Source organism: Candoia aspera, chromosome 12 (assembly GCF_035149785.1).
Source record: "Candoia aspera isolate rCanAsp1 chromosome 12, rCanAsp1.hap2, whole genome shotgun sequence".
NCBI classification, from domain to species: Eukaryota; Metazoa; Chordata; class Lepidosauria; order Squamata; family Boidae; genus Candoia; species Candoia aspera.
This window is the reverse complement of record NC_086164.1, coordinates 11,050,273-11,070,903: the sequence shown is the minus strand read 5'-3', so window position 1 is coordinate 11,070,903 and position 20,631 is coordinate 11,050,273. Positions and strand designations below refer to the sequence as shown.

Here is a 20,631-nt window from a genome sequence, read left to right as displayed (position 1 = left end):
AAACATGGATAGGATGACAATAGCATTCCTCCACTTGCAGAGAAGACACTGGCCTTCCTCTCAAATTATTTCTCTTTAATTTTTTTCCAAGCCAACAGGTCAACCCTTTGGTAATAGCTATAATACCAACCCTTTGGTAATAGCTATAATCCATCCTCCCCAGCCTGGTGCGCTCTACAACTGCCATCATCCGAATCCAGCAGGGAGAGAAAGAGGGGGCATAGATCAGATAAGGCTTCTCCACCCTAGTCCCCTGCAGGTGGTTGGATCAAAACTCCCATCCTCCCCAACCAGGTGGGGAAAGCTCATCTGTGCCCACCACCATTTCCCCACCAAAAAGCCGCTCTTAAACTACATTGCCCAGAAGCCTGAGGCCATATGGCTACGTAGTCTCTCGAGTAGCCAATCAGAGCCTTCCCTCCGCGCGTCGGCAACGTTTCCATCCTGCGGTCGCGCTCTCGGCCACGCCCCTAGAGACCGACCGCCAATGGGGGCGCGCGCAGGCTGTTTGGAGGCGGGGCTGAGGGCGCGGGCGAGGCCTGGCCGGCGAGGCGGGCGCTGTGGCTGAGCCGCGGGCGAAGACCCCGATGTCTGTGGGGAGCCGCGGTCGGAAGCCGGTGGGACCGGTCGGCGGACACGTGGGAAGGCAAGGTGAGGGCTGTGGCGGAGCAGGTCTTGCTTGGCCACCTTCTTCCGGTCCGAACGGGGCGCCCCAACGTCCTGAGCCAGTCGTCCGAAGTACAATTCCCCTGGTCCCCAGCCTTCCTGGCAAATCTGGAGGAGGGCGTGTGGGCCTTGCTGGCTGGGAACTGAGGGAGCTGCTGTCCTGGCATGCCTGGGAGGCGCCAGCTGTCCCCACCGGCATTCCGCTTCTGGCTGGGGAGCATGGGTTTTGTAATCGTGGTGCGTCTTGAACGTGTGTCCGGGTGTGTCCGTCTACAAGTTCTGGCCTTCTGCACTGCAGACTTGCTTGCTTCTCTGGGTCTGCGTAGTTACTTACACGTGGGGAGGGACGCTGCAATTTTGGCACTTTTTTTTTAATTGGCAAGAAAAATGTTAGAAAAATTGGGATGGAGAGATCCAAATTCAGATCCTGTGAAAGTCTGTGGCTGTCTTTAGCCACGATTTATATTCTCTTTTTGACCAGCCTGTCTCCTAGGATGCTGGGAATTGGGTGGCATAGAAGTTTAATTCATCATCATCATCATCATCATCATCATCATCATCATCATCATCTATGGATTGAATCATGGCCAGTTTGTGGAGTTCCTGCAGGAGTAGCTTGTCAACGTTATACAGGGCTTAGGGGAAGGATTATATTGCTAAAGTCCTTGCTGTATATGGCCCTCCAGTCTGCACTCTGGTGCCTTGAGAGGGACTGCATCTCATCTGTATAATAATTGGTTGTCTTGGTGGAGTGGTGGGACACATAATCCAACACATGTGGAGGGCATCAGATTGGGAGCGGCTGCTGTAATGGTCAGATTCCTGAATGACTGGATGGGCATGCCTCAGTTTTAATGTGGTATTGTGTAAATGCACTTATATGCTTGCTAAGATGCTATGTGGCTGTCAGTTTCTCATCTCTGCTCAAAAGTACATGCAATATACCTCAATTTTTAAAGATTTACGTTCTGTTTGCCCACTTCTAAGTTCAGTATCACAGTTAGCAACTCCAATTTTAAAACTATGCAATACTGCCGTAGAATGTCAAAGTGGTGTAAAATAATATTTGGTTAAGCGTCTGTCCAAACAGAAAGGTTTTTACTGTAAGAAAGGGTGCCAATTATGCCAACCAGGGCTAAGAGTTCCAAAAATCAGACTTTGCCATACTTCCTTGTCCCCAGGCAACTCGTCTTTCACCATAGTTTGGACAGAGGAGAGGGTTTCTCTGTCAAAAGGCAACCTGTAAGATATCCTGGACTGAAGTCATTTAGGACTTTAAGAATTATCAACAGTCCTTGTCATCGAGCCTGGCAGCAACACTGGCAACCAGTGCAGAATGCCACCCAGTGCAAGCACCTAATAACTTTGCTGCTACATTCTGAGCAATTGCAGTTTCCAAAAGCTCTTCCATATGGAGCATGTTGCAGTATTTTAATCTGGATGTAACTAAGGTAATCCAGAGATCAGAATGTCAGATTTGGTATCTTGACCCTTTTTTGATGAGGTTTAAAAACCATACAGGATAAAACTTTAAATAACGTATTAGTGTGAACTGCAAAACCTTAGTCAGTGATTCTTGGTATGAGAATTGGATAGTTACACATGTTCCTATTTTAATCTGTGAAGAGTGCATGGCATCTCTCTGAAATCATATTCTTAGGATAGGGAAGGCTTTAATACTGAATATGTGCCTGCCTTAATCCTGGAACTCATTATCAGTATTAGGATATTTGTTTCACTTCACTTTACTTTTATCCTGCCTTTATTATTTTTATAAATAACTCAAGGTGGCGAACATACCTAATACTCCTTCCTATGCAAAGCATTTCTATGTAAGTCTGTCTAATTTAATGGCACTTACTTAGTGCAATGGATAATAGAGAAGAGTTTCCGAGTATATGCAAAATAGGATTATTCCATAGTTTTGCCTGATTATTGTGAACTTCAAAAGATAAAACGCTTAGAGCCAAAGTTATGCTTAAGCCTCTGAGCATAAGCAGGGTGTGAGTTCCTTTAAAAAACTGACAATGACCCAGCGTCACATATTAAGACCTTTAAGTTTTAGACAGACCATTTTCCTGTATTTCTGTTAAATATTATATTTATGCCCATTGCAGAGCAGTTATTCTCAGGCATGGTTAACTGCTGAGCTATTTTAAAAAAAAATGCACACTCATGCACACATAATAAAGCATCTTCCTGCCATTTTTCCTCCCTGTCTTGTTTAAGACCTTAGCCATTTGCTATTTAATGTGCTTTTGTTTACTTGGTTTATATTACTGTTGGAATCTTTCTGCTTCATGGCTTTTTCCTGAAAGTTTTATTGTTGCACTAAAATTTGTCTCATTAAAAACAGTAGGAAGGATAGCTTTGGGAGCTGCTGATGTGATACCTGAAAAATGTTTGATCTTTGCACCTCTACTCTTAGAAATCACATACCTAGTCCTTAATTTGTCGAATGTATCTTCTGTAGCAGCAAACAAGATGAAAAGTATTTTGTCTAATTTTCACTACATATGATTGGCTTTTATATCAAGAGGGTTCATGATTGTTCCTCTAGTGCTGTCTCTCACTTGCTAACTGGTGGCTGTTTCGTATCTACATCAAACATGTCTCACCAGCTTCCAAAAACTCTTGATAGAAATTTGGCATTTTGGGTAGCACTCTGTTTTTTCTTTCCTATGCCTGCCTGCCTGCTTTCTTTCTTCCCCTTCCCCTTCCCCTTCCCCTTCCCCTTCCCCTTCCCCTTCCCCTTCCCCTTCCCGTTCAACACAGTGCAGTAAATGCTTCCTGTGCTTTTAATAAGCCACCCCAAATTCCCATACATGATACCACTATAAGCGGGGTGTGTCGTTTATATCTTTTTTGTATTGTGGATGCTGGTAGAAAAGTTCCCTGCCGCTTGGGAAAACAAGTAGCTGCGCAACTGTATTTTCTGCATCCTAATTGCGTCTCTAATTTATGCTAAACTTTCTCCATCTTTTCATCAGTAGAGTTTGATTTCTTTTGCCCACATTCCACTTGATGGGAGTACATTTGGGGTATGTAGAACACCAGGTTTGAATGGGAACGTTCAGCGCTGGGAAGCCAGGTTAGAGTTTGGCTTGTCTGTTAAGACAACTGCTTGGAAGATTACCGAGCGAGATCAGGGCTTGCCAACTGCGTTCTGTCTCTCAGCGATTTGAAGGCAGAAATCAAATCCTTTGGAGATTCATAGATGAGCGTGCTGTTAATTGCTTCACCACCTGCTCTCCAACCGTCTTCCTCCTCATATTGCGGGACTCAATCTGTTAAGTATCACTGGTTGGTAACTGACAAGGACAGATGCAGAACTGGGCAGCCTTTCAGCTTTTTTCAAAGTCTCATGCCGTTGCACTTTAGCATCCTGGTGTTTTCAGTTGCCTGCTGTGGTAGCTTTGTTGACATTAAGCTCTCCTCTTGTTACCCTTCTTCTGGCACTTGGTTTTTTAGAGAGGCTCAGGATACTTGATGTGTCACCCAAGAGCTGGGATGTGCTTCTCCTGAGTGACGTTTGCATGTTGTTGGGTATATTGCAAAAGATTCCCTGGGACTGAAGGGTTCACTTGGGCAGAGTATCCTCATGTTTGTGGTGCATTTTACAGGTAAGGTGAGAATTCTAGAGAAGTGAGCATAACCAAGGAAGTTTTCCCCTCCAAAATGTTGGTTTTGAGCAGTATTTATCAAGGGGTGGTGATGTTAAACCAGGCCAGCTAAAATCAGTACTCCAGGTAGCCCTCAAATGTAATGCTTAGTCTTTGCTCGCTGATCTTTGCTCTCAGATTATATGGATTTAGCAAGAATACCATTTCAATATGATATTAAATTAAATCTGTACTCTTATCCTACTGAATTGGTAATTATGCCATCCTGAAGCTAGGGTTCCTGTCTTTTAACTTTCCATATCAGTTCTGGAGTTACAGACAGTTTTATCTTCAAAAGAATATCCCATATTTTCTTAACTTCAATTTTTTTTCCCTAGCTTTTTTAATTTCTTGATTCTTTGTGCATTGAGATTTGTGTCAGGAAGGGATTTAAAAATCTCTTTTAAATGTTTCTGTGCATTGATAGAAGTTGGGTGGAAGATATTTCTGGCTGTGGCTTGAAACACAAGGGGACTGAAGGCAAGTAGGTAACTTTTTAGTTTTTAAACTGTTGAGAAAACAATACTGTAAATATCTCAGCTTTCTTTAAATCGCCTATTGGAAACTAAGTTCTGTGTTTTATGCAGTATGCCATGGAAATGCGTTGAGACAAATAATTGTAGAAGATTTTAAATTATCTTACAGGGATCAGTATTTTGAAGGTTTGATTCCATTCTTCATAAACCTGCTTTATGGGTATGATAGTTTTGTTTTTCTCTGTGAAAATCTTTTCCGAGTGTGTTGGAGGCAGGTGATTAAAAAAACCCTGCAAATTTACAGATTCTAATGTATGCCTTCAAGATGTCCTAAGGATGGAGATGAGAGGCATTTTGGTCAGCTTCCACAGACATCACTCAATTTAGGCCATTATGTACATTGATTAATTTAGAATTAGCATGATTTGTGATACCAGTCATTGTGGCTTGTAAACCATGGGTTCTGGCTTAATTGTGGATTGAGCCTAGCTACTATAGCTGGTTCAGCAAACTATATTTAAAACAGACAGTGGAATGCTGTGTCAACTCCACCTTAGTCTGTAGACTACTCATGTTCATTATAAGGTTTTAAAGCTGGAAAGTGTAGAGATCAGCAAAGTGGTAACAGAAATTCAAACAGCAGCATGAGCATAAATATGGTTTTTTAAGAACCATTTGAAAATGGTGGAAAGTCTTGTTTTCATTTACACAATGTCTGAAAAAAGAGGATTTGGATAAATACTAGGACAATTAGTCTTAATGTGCTAATTCAGAAGGTTCTATCCAGTAAAATACAAATCTCCCTAAATTTACTGGATTTTTCTCCCAAGTAGATGATGCCAGTCTCAGTTGTGGCCAAGAGAAGAATAAAGCTGTGAAGGTGAAATAACAATTGTTTATTGCTGGAAATATTTTTAGAAGCACCAGTTATTCAGGCCTATTGCTTATCACTGATTGTATTTTTCCATTTAGGGAATATTAAGTTTAACTGTCAAGAAAATTACTGAATTAGAGGCAGATGTCCTGTTGTACTTCAGTGCTGTGATTTGATGTACAACAAGTTTCCCCAGCTCTTGCTGCTAATATGCACTGAGGATGCCACTCTCAGATGCCTGGACAGCACAGCCATCAGTTGATCCAAGAGAGATTTCTTTTCCAGTTGGCTTTTACTGGGGGGGTGGGGTGGAGTGGACTTTGTAATTCCACCTGTCCCCATTTTAAAATATCCTGGCTGAAGGAGAAAGAATTCTGTGTCATTTACTAACCCACTGAATATTGCATGGCTTTTTATGAGTTCTAAAAAAGCTGTTAGGCAGCTGTGTGACTAGCATTTTAATTCAAACATTGATATCTGCATTTAGGTGAAATTTTAGCTCCCCCATTATGAATTATCTATAGCTAGATACATAATTTAAAAAGGCATTTAAGCAAATAAGTGTGATTTACTTCTGATATCTTGATTCTTTCATACCTTTCATTGGTTTTTAATACCCCCTAATAAGATTGTTGTTGGAAAATGTGGCCTTACTGCTGGTGGTGAGTCCCTTTGCACTTAAAACTGCCAAGATAAAACTTCTGCTCACTTTGCCTTAAAGTGTTGTCAGTTTCATGCACTTTCCAGTCTTTTCTTTGCAAACTGAAAACATGTACTTTTATCTTGACCCTGAAGTGATCATCACTCAACTTCTAAATAAAGGGAGTGGGAAGACAGTGAGAACAACCATTTACAGCATTGCTGTATTATTTAAGGGCACTGTCAACATTAAAGAAATCCCACTGATCGATCAAATCTATGTATGTGATGAAAAGGAATAATTGTAAAGGAAGATATGTGTTTCTGTTTCCTTTTAGATCATGTAGAAGAGTTTCTTTTTCATGTATGAAGGAGATCCTCTTTGAAGTTGGTGATGACCATCTGAAGCTTTTCAAAAGTATAACTTCTTAAAAACCGAAGACTCATTGAGGGGCGTTTTATTAGTCAATATCAGCTTGTAATGAACATACTAGATTTTCTTTGTTCCCTTGTGCAGCCAACATGCTTGATTACATGACAAAACTATATCCCATCTTATAGTCCAGCAGCCTTCCTAATTGCTGATTACCTTTTGTGTTTCCAAAATGCACTGGCATCATAGATCAGGGGCTTCAGATCCAGTGGTTATATTCCTGGCCCTTTGCATTCTTTTCATTTGTCACTTACAAGGTGCTGGCAGCCAAAGGATGTGAATAGATGGCTCCTATTGCTTCCATAGTGTTGAATGTCTGAAGCACCCTTCCAGAGTTCCCAAAATCAAATTACACTGGTTGTCAATGTAACAAATCTCTGATCAGGCCAATTGAATGGAGTCAGGCCATTGTTTCACCTAATTTATTTTCCTATCACTAGCTGTAGCCGTTATTTTGATATTTCAATATTGCTTTTGGCTTGCTAATATTTTTAACACCATCGGATACTCTATGCAAAAGTCTTTTATTGTTTTTTGTCACGTAATTAACTGTTCTCTTGTACTGTACGGATAGGAAATCCATGTCCCTCTGAAGGCTGCTGAATGCTAGTGGTCACCATTTCCAGTGCTGGCTGAGGCTGCTGGGAGTTGTAATTCATCACCTTCTGGAGGGCCACAGATTCTGTATCCCTGATTTAGTGAAATGAAACCTAAACTGATTGGGGAGAAATCTCATTGAACTTGGTAAGGCTTAGTTGTGCTGGACAAGCATCGGATAGGAGTGGCATTTCTTATAGGGTTGGTATAGAGAAAAAATAGAGAAAGGAGTGCTGTGTATGCTACCTTGAGTTCCTAGAGGAAAGGCAGTATGTATACCTAATGAATAAATAAAACTTGGATGAATATGTATCTTTCCCTGTTATCCCAATCTCTTTCCTACGTTGAATAATAGACTGTAAGTTTTCATAAGTGCAAACCAGTTACCATATGCTACATAGCACTATTTGTGTGGATAGTAAAAAAAAAAAAAAAAGAATCATTTGCCATCTTGAGCCCATCTCTATATTCAAGCATTGTGTCTGGAATCTTTGATGGAGAAAGACTGAAAAGCAGTTCAATTAAGAGCTGTGGAAGACTGCTTGACTAGTGGATGCTAAAAGTGTAAGAATGTGTGATCTACAAAGTATGAGGAAATGTGATCTGCAAAGTGTGATCTACAAAGAGTTATTGACAAAGGGATCTGCTTGTAGTCCTTCTTTTGTCTTTTTTTGGATATCTCTCCAGATATAGCTCTGGAAAAGATAGCTATAATGCAGAAAGCTTTGTTTCTAAGATGTCCTCTAACAGCTGTGCCTTTCCCCCCCAAGATTTCATTTTTCCTTCTGGGTAAGTCAAGCCACTCCTTATGAGATAGCAAAAACAGGGGGCTTTTTAAGAGCCCCATCTCTGAGGGGTCTTGGTTTGATGCAGTGGGTCACAACCCCTGTTGTATGCAAGGTTGGTTGCAAGCCTGTCCATTCATTCTAAACCACATCTGCATCTGCTCCAGAACTTTTCAAGAGAAGAAATGGTCACTTTCTCAGTTCTGATTCCATATGGGAAATGCAGGCTTGAGTATTATAGTAAATGTTTATCATTCTGAAGTGCCTAAGACTCTCCAACCATTCCAGGGATGACTGAGGTTCACTGCTGCTTCTCTCTTGAGGGCTTTAGGATTAGCGTGATGTTTAACACCTGACACCACGATGTGCGACTCTGTCAGCAAGAGACAGGTTTGGTTGAGATGGGACACGACAGCAGAACTTCTCCACAGGGGCGCATTTCAGTATTTGACCCCAAGAAGACCTGGTTGAAAATGCTCTGTTTATCCAGACTCTTCCTCCGGCATTGATGGTAGCTGAGCATGGTCTTCAGTCAAGGAAGCTTTCCTGAAGCTTTCAAAGCGTTGCAGAACTGGCCAGATCACGGCCTTTACATCATACATTTGCTGAAATTAAAGGTGCTGGATATTCCCAGGTTCAAGTGCAGTGAAAGTTCCAAAGTGGGTCGTTTGAGGTGACTCCTGCAAGGCTGCAAGACGGAGGTGGACTTTTTTTGCGGAAGATACTGCAGGGCCCTTTCTTGAGTGATTCCTTAAAACTTTCAAAGCCCTGGACAACTGGAACCAGCTGGCTTGCCTGTTCCCATATTTGGGGATTTTCAGGGGTGTTTCTCTAGCTGCTATTGAAGATCTGAGATCTGGCAGGTGTCTATGAAGGAGATTTGTCTTTCTCGGTGACAGCAACCAGATAGTTGAATACGTCCCTCTAGGACAGGGGCAGGCAACGTTTTAGAGCAGAGGGCATGCTTGAAATTTGGAGAGGGTGCTGTGGGTATGGCTAGTCACAAGTCTGTCCTTTACCCAAAGGCAGACTTGCCCCTTGGAGTGAGATCCTTGTGGGACCGAAGACATTTCGGCCAATAGCTATATGGCTAGGCTGGTATTTTGCTTCACAATACTTTGCTTTGTGGTTTTCTATTTTAGAAAAGCCTTTTAAGAAAGGCAAGGGGCCAGGGAGCCTGGTGGGCACATTAGTACCATAAGGTAGCTCATTGTATAGCTTTGCTAAAGGTACTCACTTACTCCAAATTCCTTGGGGTGCCAAGTGAAACCTTCTTGAATCTCCCAGATTTTTAAGGCCCTCTTTTTAGGAGATTGACATTTTCTGCTTCTCAAATTATATGAGCTGCCTTGACTGTATTGTTTTACCTCAGCCCTCCTGTGTAGAATTATTTAGATGCTTTTGCATACTTTAATTTTTCTGTACAGGCTACTTGGAAAACATTTGTAAGCCCATTTTCCTTCTCTCTTAGGGCTAAACCAGCTGCCCTCTGACCTTGGTAACAGCCAGCCCCTGCCATCCAACAGCAGGGCTGGATTTGCTGAAAATGGAGGGAAGGCAAGCCAGAAGCGGAAGAGAATTGATATGCTGCCAGGTAAACTGGGATGCATGTTTGGAGAATGTGGAACACAAACTGAGCTTGTTCCTTGGAGATGTTTTGACAGTGAAGTGGGGAGATTAAGGAACACAGCCAACACCCTTCTCAGAATGGCGGGGTGTGGGGAAGTCTTGCTATTTCTAGCTCATTCACTGCCTGAGTTCTGAGGTTTCTGTTGCTTGTCACCTGATAGCTAGAACTCAACAAGGTAAAACTGTGTCCATGCTTGAGTCAAAAGGAATCTGTCTACCTGGGTTTATTGTGGTTGGTCAGTTTGATAAGCAGGGCAAAAGTGAAGGATTTGTTATCCTACCCCTCGTTTAGAAAGACCCCCACAGTGCCGCAGAGAGTGGGTTCAAAATACAGCACTTACCCTGTTGGTGCCACAAGGTAGGAAAGGAGAAACAGGAGAAAGGGTATCGTCTAATAAATCATTCCAAGCTGGTATAGATCTGGCTGTTATGGAAGAGTTGATTGGAGAAGTCAATTCCTTGGTTGTAAGAATTGTTTTGTGTAGTTCTCCAAAGTGCTGTGTTCTCATGGCTGGATGGAAGCAGAAGTCCAAAGACAATCAGAAGACCACTCGGTCTTCCTTTGTGTACTAGCCCTTTGGGCTGTCAGAGGTGTGGGCCAGAGATCTAGAGTCAAATCTGATCTGATGCAGCACTGAGCAGAGCTTTCTGACCCATCCTGAGCAGTCGGTCCCCATTGCTTCCCCTTCACTGTTAAACTGGAAGAGAGCCATCCTAAGAATAAGGGGAGGAAACCAAGTATTTTCCTAATGGAGGCAAGAATTCTGTATTGTTATGTCTTAATAGTTGAGAGTCACCACAGCAACTCTCTCCCTTCCCAGCCCTTGATCAGTTTGAACTTCTGTCACCATGTGAAATGGAGATGATCATATTCTGCTCTTGATGTGGGTCTGTTGTTCAGGTTGGGGTTTGGCTACAAGAACCCTTCTTTAAGGGAATTTTGCCAGATGGCTTCATGTGTGCAAATAACACATGTTCACTGCTCTGGATCTAGGGGTTGTGCACCTGCCATCAGGGGATCCTTCAGAGGCTGTGATCAGTGCTTGTGAAGTTCCGTCTGTTAAACTTCTATTTTGAGCTTGAACCTTGACGCCTGGAGTTCTGGTGTTGGGAAGAACAAGTCCTTACTAGAGGGAGGAGTCTATATTTTCCATTGAGTTCTTATGGCTTAAAGTACTTTGAATCTCTTGTTACCTCCTGTTCTGTAGTTGGAGTTCACCCCTACTCTTTATCCAAATATGTTTTCTCTCTGGCTCCACCGCACAGCTTCCCCCCAAAGAAAAATACTAGTTAAAAAAAATCTCCCATCGTTTTTTACTAGGTTAGAAAGCATTTTAGACCCCTTTTCTTACCATGTCCTTCTCTGCAGACAGCATCCAAACTCTGAGCCTTGACTCTTCTCCAATGGACTTGGGCATGTCTGATCCAACAGCATGGACCACTGCGATGAATAATTTAGGAATGGCTCCAATGGGAATGACAGCAGATCCACCTTTACCTAGTAAGTAGCACTCTTGGTCCAGAACAGTGCAAATGTGTCAACTGCCCTTGTCCTTGGAGAATTAATACACCTTGAATGCATAAGAACTATGCTCTGAAAGATGCAACTCTCCTTTCTAGATGAAAAAATAAATCCGTTTGTGCTAACATGTTGCAGAAGTGCTGGTGATACTTCAATGCTTTCCTATTCATTCATCTCATATTAACAAGGAAAACAAGCATAAATTGAATTCTTTTGCCATGTACAAATTGCTCTCTATTTTTCTCTTACTGAGCTTCACTGCAATCCGTGACTTGGCTCAATGGCTCAAGTCTTGACTACAGCTATTTATAGGCACGGGCAGTTTTCTGCCTTGAGTTCTGGTTGGGCAGAACTATCAGTACTACTGATAGCCAGTATTCTAGTGATCCTTATGGTAACCAATTTTTGTAGTACCAATTCTAGCTGGAGGTTATTGAAAATGGTGGTTTTGGCAGTGTTTCGATGTGCAAAATGCTATATCACTCTGCCCAGTTCAAGCTCAGGTTCGTTTTTCTCTCTTCTTTAAAGTGGATTGGGGTTCTTCATGCTTCCAGCCTGGAAGTCTTCTTTAGTCAGTCCTTGTTTTTTAACAGCAGAAAGAGCAACCCATCTAGGAGAAAAGAGGGTAGGAGAGTAACCAAGCAAGCGCTCAGTGTGTTGGCATCCACGGCTTTCATTTTAGTTACAAAACAGGAAGAAGGGATGGGGGGCAACTTGATAAGTGACTAGAGAAGCTATGGATGCTTCCTCTTCCAAAACCAGAACAGCCGGCTTTGGGAGAGAGTCCAGGCTGCTAAATAGCTTGACTTTTCCAAGCTCATTGCCTTAGGAATCTCTCACAATCTTGGGCTCTTGATTGTACTGATGCATAGCCTGCTTGGAATCCTCATTGGGATTCTTGTGCTGTCACATCTGAAATGCTTGTGTCTTTTAGACTTTGACCCGGCCCTTGGAATGATGACAGGGATCCCGCCCATTAATCCATTGATGCCCGGCTTGGGAATTGTGCCACCACCAATCCTGTCAGATATGCCGGTGGCCAAGGAGATCATTCACTGCAAAAGCTGCACACTCTTTCCACCTAATCCAAGTGAGCCTTGCCTTGATGCTTGTGACCACCCTGGAGGGATGTGGGAAATCCTTGGGGTTAGAAAGTGACCCTCCATGAGGCTGCCTGGGACTAACAGTAGATTGAGAGAAGGACTGGGGTGCTGTGGAGATCTGGTTTCTGAGATTTTGAAGGAGATGGGAGGTAATGGTGCTTGGCAGAATCAAGTTGGCCAGCTACAGGCAAGGCTACAGAGCAGTTGCTGTCAGTTTGCAGATGACCACCAGATGCCGTTTGCTCATGGAAAGTTTCCGTGTCACACTTCTTGCTGTTCATAGATCTTCCTCCTCCCACAACGAGGGAAAGACCTCCTGGATGCAAGACAGTGTTTGTTGGAGGACTGCCAGAAAATGGGACAGAAGAGACCATTGTGGAGATTTTTGAGAAGTGCGGAGAGATTGTAGCTCTTCGGAAGAGTAAAAAGCATTTCTGCCATATCCGTTTTGCTGAGGAGTATATGGTAGATAAAGCGGTTTATCTGTCTGGTGGGTATTTATTGTCTGTGCTTTAGATGGTTCAGAGAAGGGAGGCTTTGGGTAGTTAGAATGGCACAGGTCAGAAGCTGTCATATCAGCTAGGTGGCATTTTCCCAGTTGCACTCTTACATTTCTCTGATCTCAGCGATGTAATTAAGAAAGGTGTAGTTAGGTAATAATGTTCTTTTCTAATCCAGAATGTTCATGCAGCTATTTTATCTTTCCTTCCTTAATAATTTTTGGGGGGCAAAAGGATAAAGACTGTGGAAAAACACACTAGGCCTACAAGAAGCACACAATATAGGTAAATTCTGTGAATGATTGTGCAGTAAAAACCTCAGTGGGACAACAGACAGCCCTTGGGAAGCGTCTGGCAAAAAGTGTGTTCTGGATTACTGTGAAGTGCTGATGTGTGGATGAAACTAACATAAAGTATAATTTCAGACATCATCTTGAAAGGAACAGGGTTCAGGCAGTATTTGCTCTGGCTCTGATGAAAGAGGAGCTCCAGAAAGAGGATTTGAACATGCCTGCCTTACTACGTTGTTCTTGGAAATAGGTTTTTTATCGGCTATCAACCTTTTAAACTTTCCAAAGCCTACAGTTCTCCTTGAGAGGCTAAAATGTCTTAGGGCAGAGATGGGGACTGCTTGTGTTCCTGTCCTAAATGCCTGGACTCAAAATCACCCCCAAAGGCCCACATCTTTTCACCATGTCAACTGGAAGCTTTTCTGTGGTCTGACAGGCAGTTGAGGGATGAGCTGCAGAATCTGGCTGAAATTGGCTGCCTGCTTCTGCTTTAGAGGAGCACCGGAAGTATCTGGCATTACGTTTGCAATGCAGGCGGTGTTAGGAATCCCCAGGAAGGTCCTTCTCTACTGCTCGCAATGGGTTGGGCCTTGCAGCAGTAACAGCCCTCTAACCCTGCTTGTTAAGGGAATTGCTTTGAAATGCTCTGCAGCCTTTGTGGCTGGTCAGGATGGTATCTTAGAAAATGCAGACGCTGGGAATCACCAATGGGCACAGCTGGGCATAACAGGTCATCATCTCTTATGTACCCGGCTCAAAAGAGCAATATTCCCCAAACGAAGCAGCAGCTGTTTGCATTTCCTCAGATTTGATTACCTGGCAGTGTAGAAACCCCAGCGCTGTAAGTGAGAGGCCAAGGAAGAATCAAACTGCCTGACCCTGCCAGAGATTGATTCTTTGTCCGTCAGGTTATCGCATCCGGCTGGGTTCCAGCACTGACAAAAAGGATACGGGGCGCCTCCATGTGGATTTTGCTGAAGCCCGGGATGATCTGTATGAATGGGAATGCAAGCAGCGGATGTTGGCCAGAGAAGAGCGCCATCGCAGGAGGAAGACAGAAGAACGCTTCCACCCACCCTCCCCACCTCCCATGGTTAACTATTCAGATTATGAGTGCGGTCTCGTGGTTGAAAAGCTAAAAGGTACTTGGGGATGCATTTCGTTGGCGAGGTGATCATGAGAGCATGAGGGTTGTCCTCGTGCTTAAATAATCTCTCCGTTTAGCAGAGGATGGTTGGCTTCGCTTATCATGCAAGGCTTTGGCTTATTTATTTGATTGATTGATTGATTTCTATAGCCCCCCATCTCAGCGAGTGACTCTGGGCAGCTTACAACAATAAAACTATAAAACAATTAAAACAATTACAATTAAAACAGTTAAAATATAAAATAATTACAAAATAAATATACATGGCTGCCAAGCGAGCAATGGGTGGATGTTAATACAGCCAAGAGATGGGACCATCCACACTCTCGAGGCCCCAGGCCCGGGCACAAAGCCAGGTCTTCACGGCATTACAGAAGGCCAACAGGGTTGGGGACATCCTAATTTCTGGAGGGAGGATGTTCCAGAGGGCAGGCGCCATGGAAGAGAAGGCACGCCTTCTAGTTCCTGCCAACCGACACTCCCTGGCTGACAGGACCCGCAGCATACCCAACCTGCTAGATCGAATTGGACGGGCAGAAACAACTGGGAGAAGGCGGTCCCTTAGGTAACCCTTGCTTGTTTGTTTCTTGAGTGAACCTCAGTTGACTGGTTCACACAACCCATTATGCCATTTACAGACCATAGCAGTTGAGTTCCCATTTTGTACAAAGATGCATTTGGCTTGGTTTGGATCAGGCAAGATGGAGTGGGTGAACTCAGAAGATGCTTCTCCAGGATCTCCATCAGGGATCTCCCCGTCACCTGCTCTCTGCATTTTTTAACTGGAATTCTATGAATTTCAACCTAGGACCTTCTGCAGAGAAAGCAGGAATTCTATCCCTGAGCTGTGCTGCTCAACATATAAATACAGAGGAGAACATTGCAACCGGTTATAGGGTGAACCTCCTCACCCACAGTCTTCCAGAATATGCTTTGCTTGAGTGGACTGTTCCACCCACATCTTCACATGGGAAACTCTTCCTTTCTTGTGCTTTTTAAATGTCCTTGCAAAGGGATGAATTCCTTTAATAAATGTGCCCATTAAACAAGTCTGTGCATTGCAACTGAATTAGGATTTTCCTCTTCATTCAGTCGATGCCAAGTTTTTGGAAGCAGTTCAGACGTTGCTGGCCTGGCTCGAGAGGGGGGAAGTGAACCGGCGGACAGCCAACAGCTTCTACACCATGATCCAGTCAGTTAACAGCCACATCCGCCGGCTGATGAACGAAAAAGCGGGCCATGACAAGGAAATGGAGGCAGCAAAGGAGAAATTCAAACTCGCGTTGTCGGGGATTCTTGCCCAGTGTAAGTGCAAGGGGATTGCAACCAGGGGGTTTTGCTTAGTGGGCATGTACATTTCCTTGTTATATGTCCCACCAAAAGTGAGACGGGGCCAGAGGAGATGTAGATCCAAAGTATGCATGTTCATCCTTAGGGAAAATGTTTAGGTTCATTTGTTGTGCATGTCTAACAGATTCTGCCGTTCTAGCATAAAACAAAGAGATGGAGACATGGAGTGTGTTCCTGGTCCCAGTCTCTCTCCCTTCCCACCCCCCCGCCCCCCCGCCCAATTTCTGATGGGTTTGGAAAGAGGAGAACCTGAAAGTCCAAATTCTCCAGCTTAGACTGTTCTGAGTAGGGGAATATGTAGGTTGCAAAGTCTGTGCCCTTCCTTCTGGTGATGAAGTGACTTCACTCCTTTTCCACTGAGGCCTGAAAAGATGGCTTGTTCCAGAACTAAGGTACGTGGAGGCCACGTTCTTCAGCCTATTGGCTTTTGGAGGCAGATTCCAAGGCCCGGTAAATGTCATGCGCTTCCAAACCATTCACCACACCGGAAGACCAGCCCCTCATTTCTGCAGCGGAGGATGCCGCTGACCCCTTCTGGAAGGCAGCTCCATTTTTGCCAGACTCTTTAATTTCTGGGTTATTTTAGGAGCAGGCTTAAGGTTAAGCAGTCCTTTTTTAAAAAATCTCTCTCAGCTCTTAGTGATGGTGCTTTCTACAGACTCCCCTAAGATTTTGCTGATTGGAAAGGGGCTCAGGCAACCAAGGTAGGTTGATAGCCCAGCCTCCCCACCCCACACCTTTTCATTTGAGGATCTGCAGGTCATTTTGCTAACTGGGAAGTTTGGGTCTTCCAGGTAATGTCATTCTGTTGAGTTTTTCCTCTCCTTTTCCGTGTTCTGAACTGCATTCCGGTCATTTAATGCTTTCTCCAGCCCTGGTGTTGCTGTGCAGTTTGCCCTCCCCTGTTTCTCCCTGGCATCCATCTCCAAGCTTTAGAGAGAGCGTCTACAGCCCTTGAGTCAAGGCCAAGTCCTCACTTGACTCGGTAGTTCCCTGGGCAATGTTGGGCTAGTCTCAGCTTCATGCGGTCGTTGGTGAGATGATAAAAATAAAAGGACTTCCCTGGCTAAGTTGCTTCGAGTTTTCTGAGAAAAGGTGGGATTATTATGAAATAACCACCTGGACCGTCAGCTGCAGGGAGGATGGGGAGGAAGAAGTGGGAGGAATGTTCCTGTTTCATTCTCCGCAAAACTGCTCTGGCTGGCTAGCTCCGCCAAGCGAAGACTCTGCGGTCATCATAGCTGGAGGAAGGCCCAAAATGTGACATCTGGGGACAAGGGAGGTCTTGGATGTGCAAAACTCCAAAGCCCCTCCCTGCTCCCCTGAGGTGCCCTAGGATGGGGACCTTCCCCTGCCCCAGGCTGCAGTTTTGCCCTCCTGCTGTAATCTGAGACAACCAGAAATGGAGGGTTTTTAAGGGCAGAAGCCACTGCAGACTCAAGGCCCACATTTTTGTCCTTACTCTCCCTCCAACCCTCTCCCCGCAAAGCAAAGATCAGAAAGCTTGCTGCCACTCATTCTGGGCGTGGTAGGGGCTGCATACAACCTACAGGTTGGGAAGAAGCCTCTCTGTCTTCATAAATGGTGAGGTAGCTAATTAAATTAAATTAAATTAAATTAATATAAATAATTATAATTCTCACATCATTAACTTCATTTTGAAACAACGAGCAGAAACCTTGCCATCAGAAAATCTGTTTGCTGTGATTTTCCATATACGTTCTGTAAAGGTAATGCAGCGCTGGCCCCGCTGGAAATTACGCTCCCTGCTTTCGGCTTCCCAGTTGTGGGTCAGCTTTGCCCATGTGCTTTCAGACCCATCTTTGTAGCACTACAGGCAAGAGATTGGCTAGAAACTGAAAAGGAATGGAACAGGGTTTTGAGCCCAAGCTGCGCTTGCAATTACGGTCTTCTGGAATAGCCCAGCCCTGGTTATGATCCTCTCTTTGCGAACAAGACCTTCTTTCTGGCTAAGCATCTGCTTTTCTCCAGATGTCTTCCTTCAATTTTCAGAGACGTTCCTCCTGCCTTTCCCATACATTGTTCCCTCTACCTTTGGATGCCACTTCCTCCTCTTCCTCTTCCTCAGTATCCCTTCCTGCTTTCTCTCTGATGCGACTGAACCCCCTCAGATCCAAACCCCATGGGCACCCCATGCTGCTGCTGGCAACGCGACCTCTGCAATTCTGGATTTTTTCCCCCTGGGGCCTTCACCTAACGAATCATTTTTTTCAACAAAATTGCGCTTTCTTACTCCTTTACTCCTTTTTCTTGCCCCCCCCCCAACTTTGGATGATATTGTGGCCCGGTTTTGCCTGCTGATTTTGAACCTGCAGTCGAGCAGATAGTGGCCGTGTACCATTCTGCCTCCAAACAAAAGGCGTGGGACCATTTCACGAAAGCGCAGCGTAAGAACATCGGCGTGTGGTGCAAGCAGGCTGAGGTGGGTACCTCCCAGTGTGTTTCTCTTCGCTCCAGGGGCACCTCTAGGCTTGCTTCTAAAGGACGGATTGGTTTATCCCATGGGCCTGCAAGGTAAGTGGCAGCGCAGACACCAGCTGAGGTTATGACAAAGTGTAGGGTAGAGAAGAAGTTCAGAATAAGAGAGTCAAACAGGATGTGTGTGAGGAGTGCCCTTGCTCAGGATTCCTTTGGCCTTTGAAATTTAGCCGGGGTCATTTTAACTCCTTGTAATCTTCATTAGCAAGCCGATTAAAATCTGTACTCCAGGTCACACGACAGCTACTTCCTTTGCCACTTCCCACTTGATTTTCTTTCTTTTCCTCCCCCTAAATTGTTTTAATTCAAATGAACTGGGAAGCCAGCAAGCCACAACCTTGGTTGGTTTGAAAAAAGGCTAAGCGAGGGTCAGACTAGTTCATGCTTTGGAATTCCCAGGACATCCCACTAAACTGGGAAGAAAGTAATGGCAAATCACCTCTGTATTTTGCCTGGCTTTTAAGTGTGTTGCATGTGCAGCGCACATAAAAATGGGGAGGTTTGCTTGCACATCACAGTGCCATCTTGACTTTTTTGACCGTACATTGTGGAAACTTCCGCAGTCAAAAATGCTTCAGGATCTTGCCATAGAGTTTCTTAGAAAGTAAAAATGATACTGAGTTGCAGTCTGGCTCTTTCTTGGAGAGTTTGCCCACCTGGTGAATGACTTTTGGACCAAGCTGTGCTTGTGATGGTAGCCATTTGTGCCCCCCCACAATTCCAAATGTATCTCCCAGCCCTGCACGTTGAGGCCCCCGTGCTGGGCTTTATTGGGATAATTTCTGATCAGCACTGAGATCAGCTTTGTGGCTTCCTTCCTTCCTTCCTTCCTTCCTTCCTTCCTTCCTTCCTTCCTTCCTTCCTTCCTTCCTTCCTTCCTTCCTTCCTTCCTTCCTTCCTTCCTTCCTTCCTTCCATTTTCTCACCCCTCCTTCCCTGTTTTCTCCCTCCCTCCCACCTGACTCCAGATGACTCTGGGCAGCTCACAATATACTGGAACAGCATAAAAACAGCGTAACAAAACCAGGCTCGGAAGAAGAGCAAAAATGGCAAATCCAGAACATTCCACCAACAACTGACATCCAACAAAGCAGGGCTCCAGCCATCCCAGCACAAGGCCTGGGAGAACAGCAAGGTCTTTATGGCTTTTCAGAACGCCAGCAGGGTGGGAGCCATCCGGATCTCAGGGGAACCTCATTCCAAGGGACAGGCGCTGCAGCAGAGAAGCCGGGCGGGGGCGGTGGGCAGGATGCTCTAGGCCCCAGGATCAGGTACTTGCTCTGAATTCAAGTTTCATCCAAGGACTGGGGACTTGGACAGAGTGCTTAACAGTGGCAGTGATTGAAGCAATGGGTTCTAGTTCCTCTTTCTCGACTCTTCCCCTGTCTCCAACATCTGTTGGAAGAGAACAGATGAATCATGGTCAGGATTAAAGGACTTCTGCTGGGGCAGGGGTCTGAGACTGTGACCTTCCATTGGATGCAGAGGTAACGTTTTGAGCCATAGGGCCTGGTGTCTGCTATGGAATATTGGCAAGAGAAATGAACGTGCCAGGCGTCTCTTGAAGGAAAGCATCTTAGCATCAAGATCACTAAGGTGTCCTTCCTCAACCTGGCACCTCCCAGGTGAGCTGAATTACAATTCCCATCATCCAAAGTAGTGGGGGCTGTAGTTTAAACCCTCTGTCAAGCACATGGCAAACAGGCCTGGATTCTGGGATGCTTTTGGACAAATGGATTTGGATTTAAGATCCAGAGATTCTTCTGGGAGGTTTTAGGTTTTATTGTAAACTTCTGAGGGGACCCAGAAACTCAGTTGGCAGGCTGGTAAGCCAGTGAGATTCTTTGATGAGAGATGGAGAGAACCTGGACATGTTTGGTCTTGAGTAGGAAAGCCAAGGGAAATCTAATAGCCCACTGCAAACACGTAAAGGCGTGTTGCAGAAGAAGACCAGCACCTGTTCTCTCTGGTTGCAGAATATGGAATAATATTTGTGGAATAAGGCTACAGAAAGGCCAATTCTAGCTGAATGTTAGGACAGACTTTCTAACAATAAGAGCAGTTCAGGAGTAGAAACAGTTCCAGAGTGGGGGTGGGGGTTAGTGGGATCTCCTTCCCTGGAGACATTCAAGCAGGGGGCGGGTTATCATCGGTCAGGGAGTTTTCCTTTGGAACCACCACCCCCATTGAATGTGAATTGGACTCAGGGCCTGTATCATCCCCTTCTACCCCTTTGTGTACTGATAGGGTACTTACCTTACTTGCTGATAACCCATTTGGGGATTTTACATTATACCATAAGCTAATCAATGTGGCTGGGGTACACGCATCAGGCCAAGCCATCGGACAAACAGATGCCAAGGAGGGCACGTTATCATCTGAATGCAGCCACTCGGTTTGTTACCAACCTGGCTGAGTGTGCTGTGCAAGCCCTCTCGTTATCCAGTGGGTTTGGCTAAA

The 20,631-nt window shown here is 44.6% G+C and overlaps 1 protein-coding gene across 5 annotated transcripts in view; it reads left to right on the top strand.

The window, feature by feature from the left end:
• Positions 1-547: 547 nt before the first annotated feature.
• Positions 548-20,631, top strand: part of ENOX2 (ecto-NOX disulfide-thiol exchanger 2) — a 29,035-nt gene continuing 8,951 nt past the window's right edge. For 2 of the 5 annotated variants that reach the window (XM_063313780.1, XM_063313777.1), the window contains exons 1-8: positions 549-651; positions 9,604-9,726; positions 11,131-11,262; positions 12,218-12,373; positions 12,670-12,876; positions 14,085-14,318; positions 15,416-15,628; positions 18,010-18,116. In XM_063313780.1, coding sequence (XP_063169850.1) covers positions 588-651; positions 9,604-9,726; positions 11,131-11,262; positions 12,218-12,373; positions 12,670-12,876; positions 14,085-14,318; positions 15,416-15,628; positions 18,010-18,116 — 1,236 coding nt within the window. In that variant the 5' untranslated portion in view covers positions 549-587. Of the gene's footprint in view, positions 652-3,982; positions 4,290-9,603; positions 9,727-11,130; positions 11,263-12,217; positions 12,374-12,669; positions 12,877-14,084; positions 14,319-15,415; positions 15,629-18,009; positions 18,117-20,631 lie in introns of those variants that run through there. The other 3 variants (XM_063313778.1, XM_063313779.1, XM_063313781.1) reach the window with 3 other exon arrangements.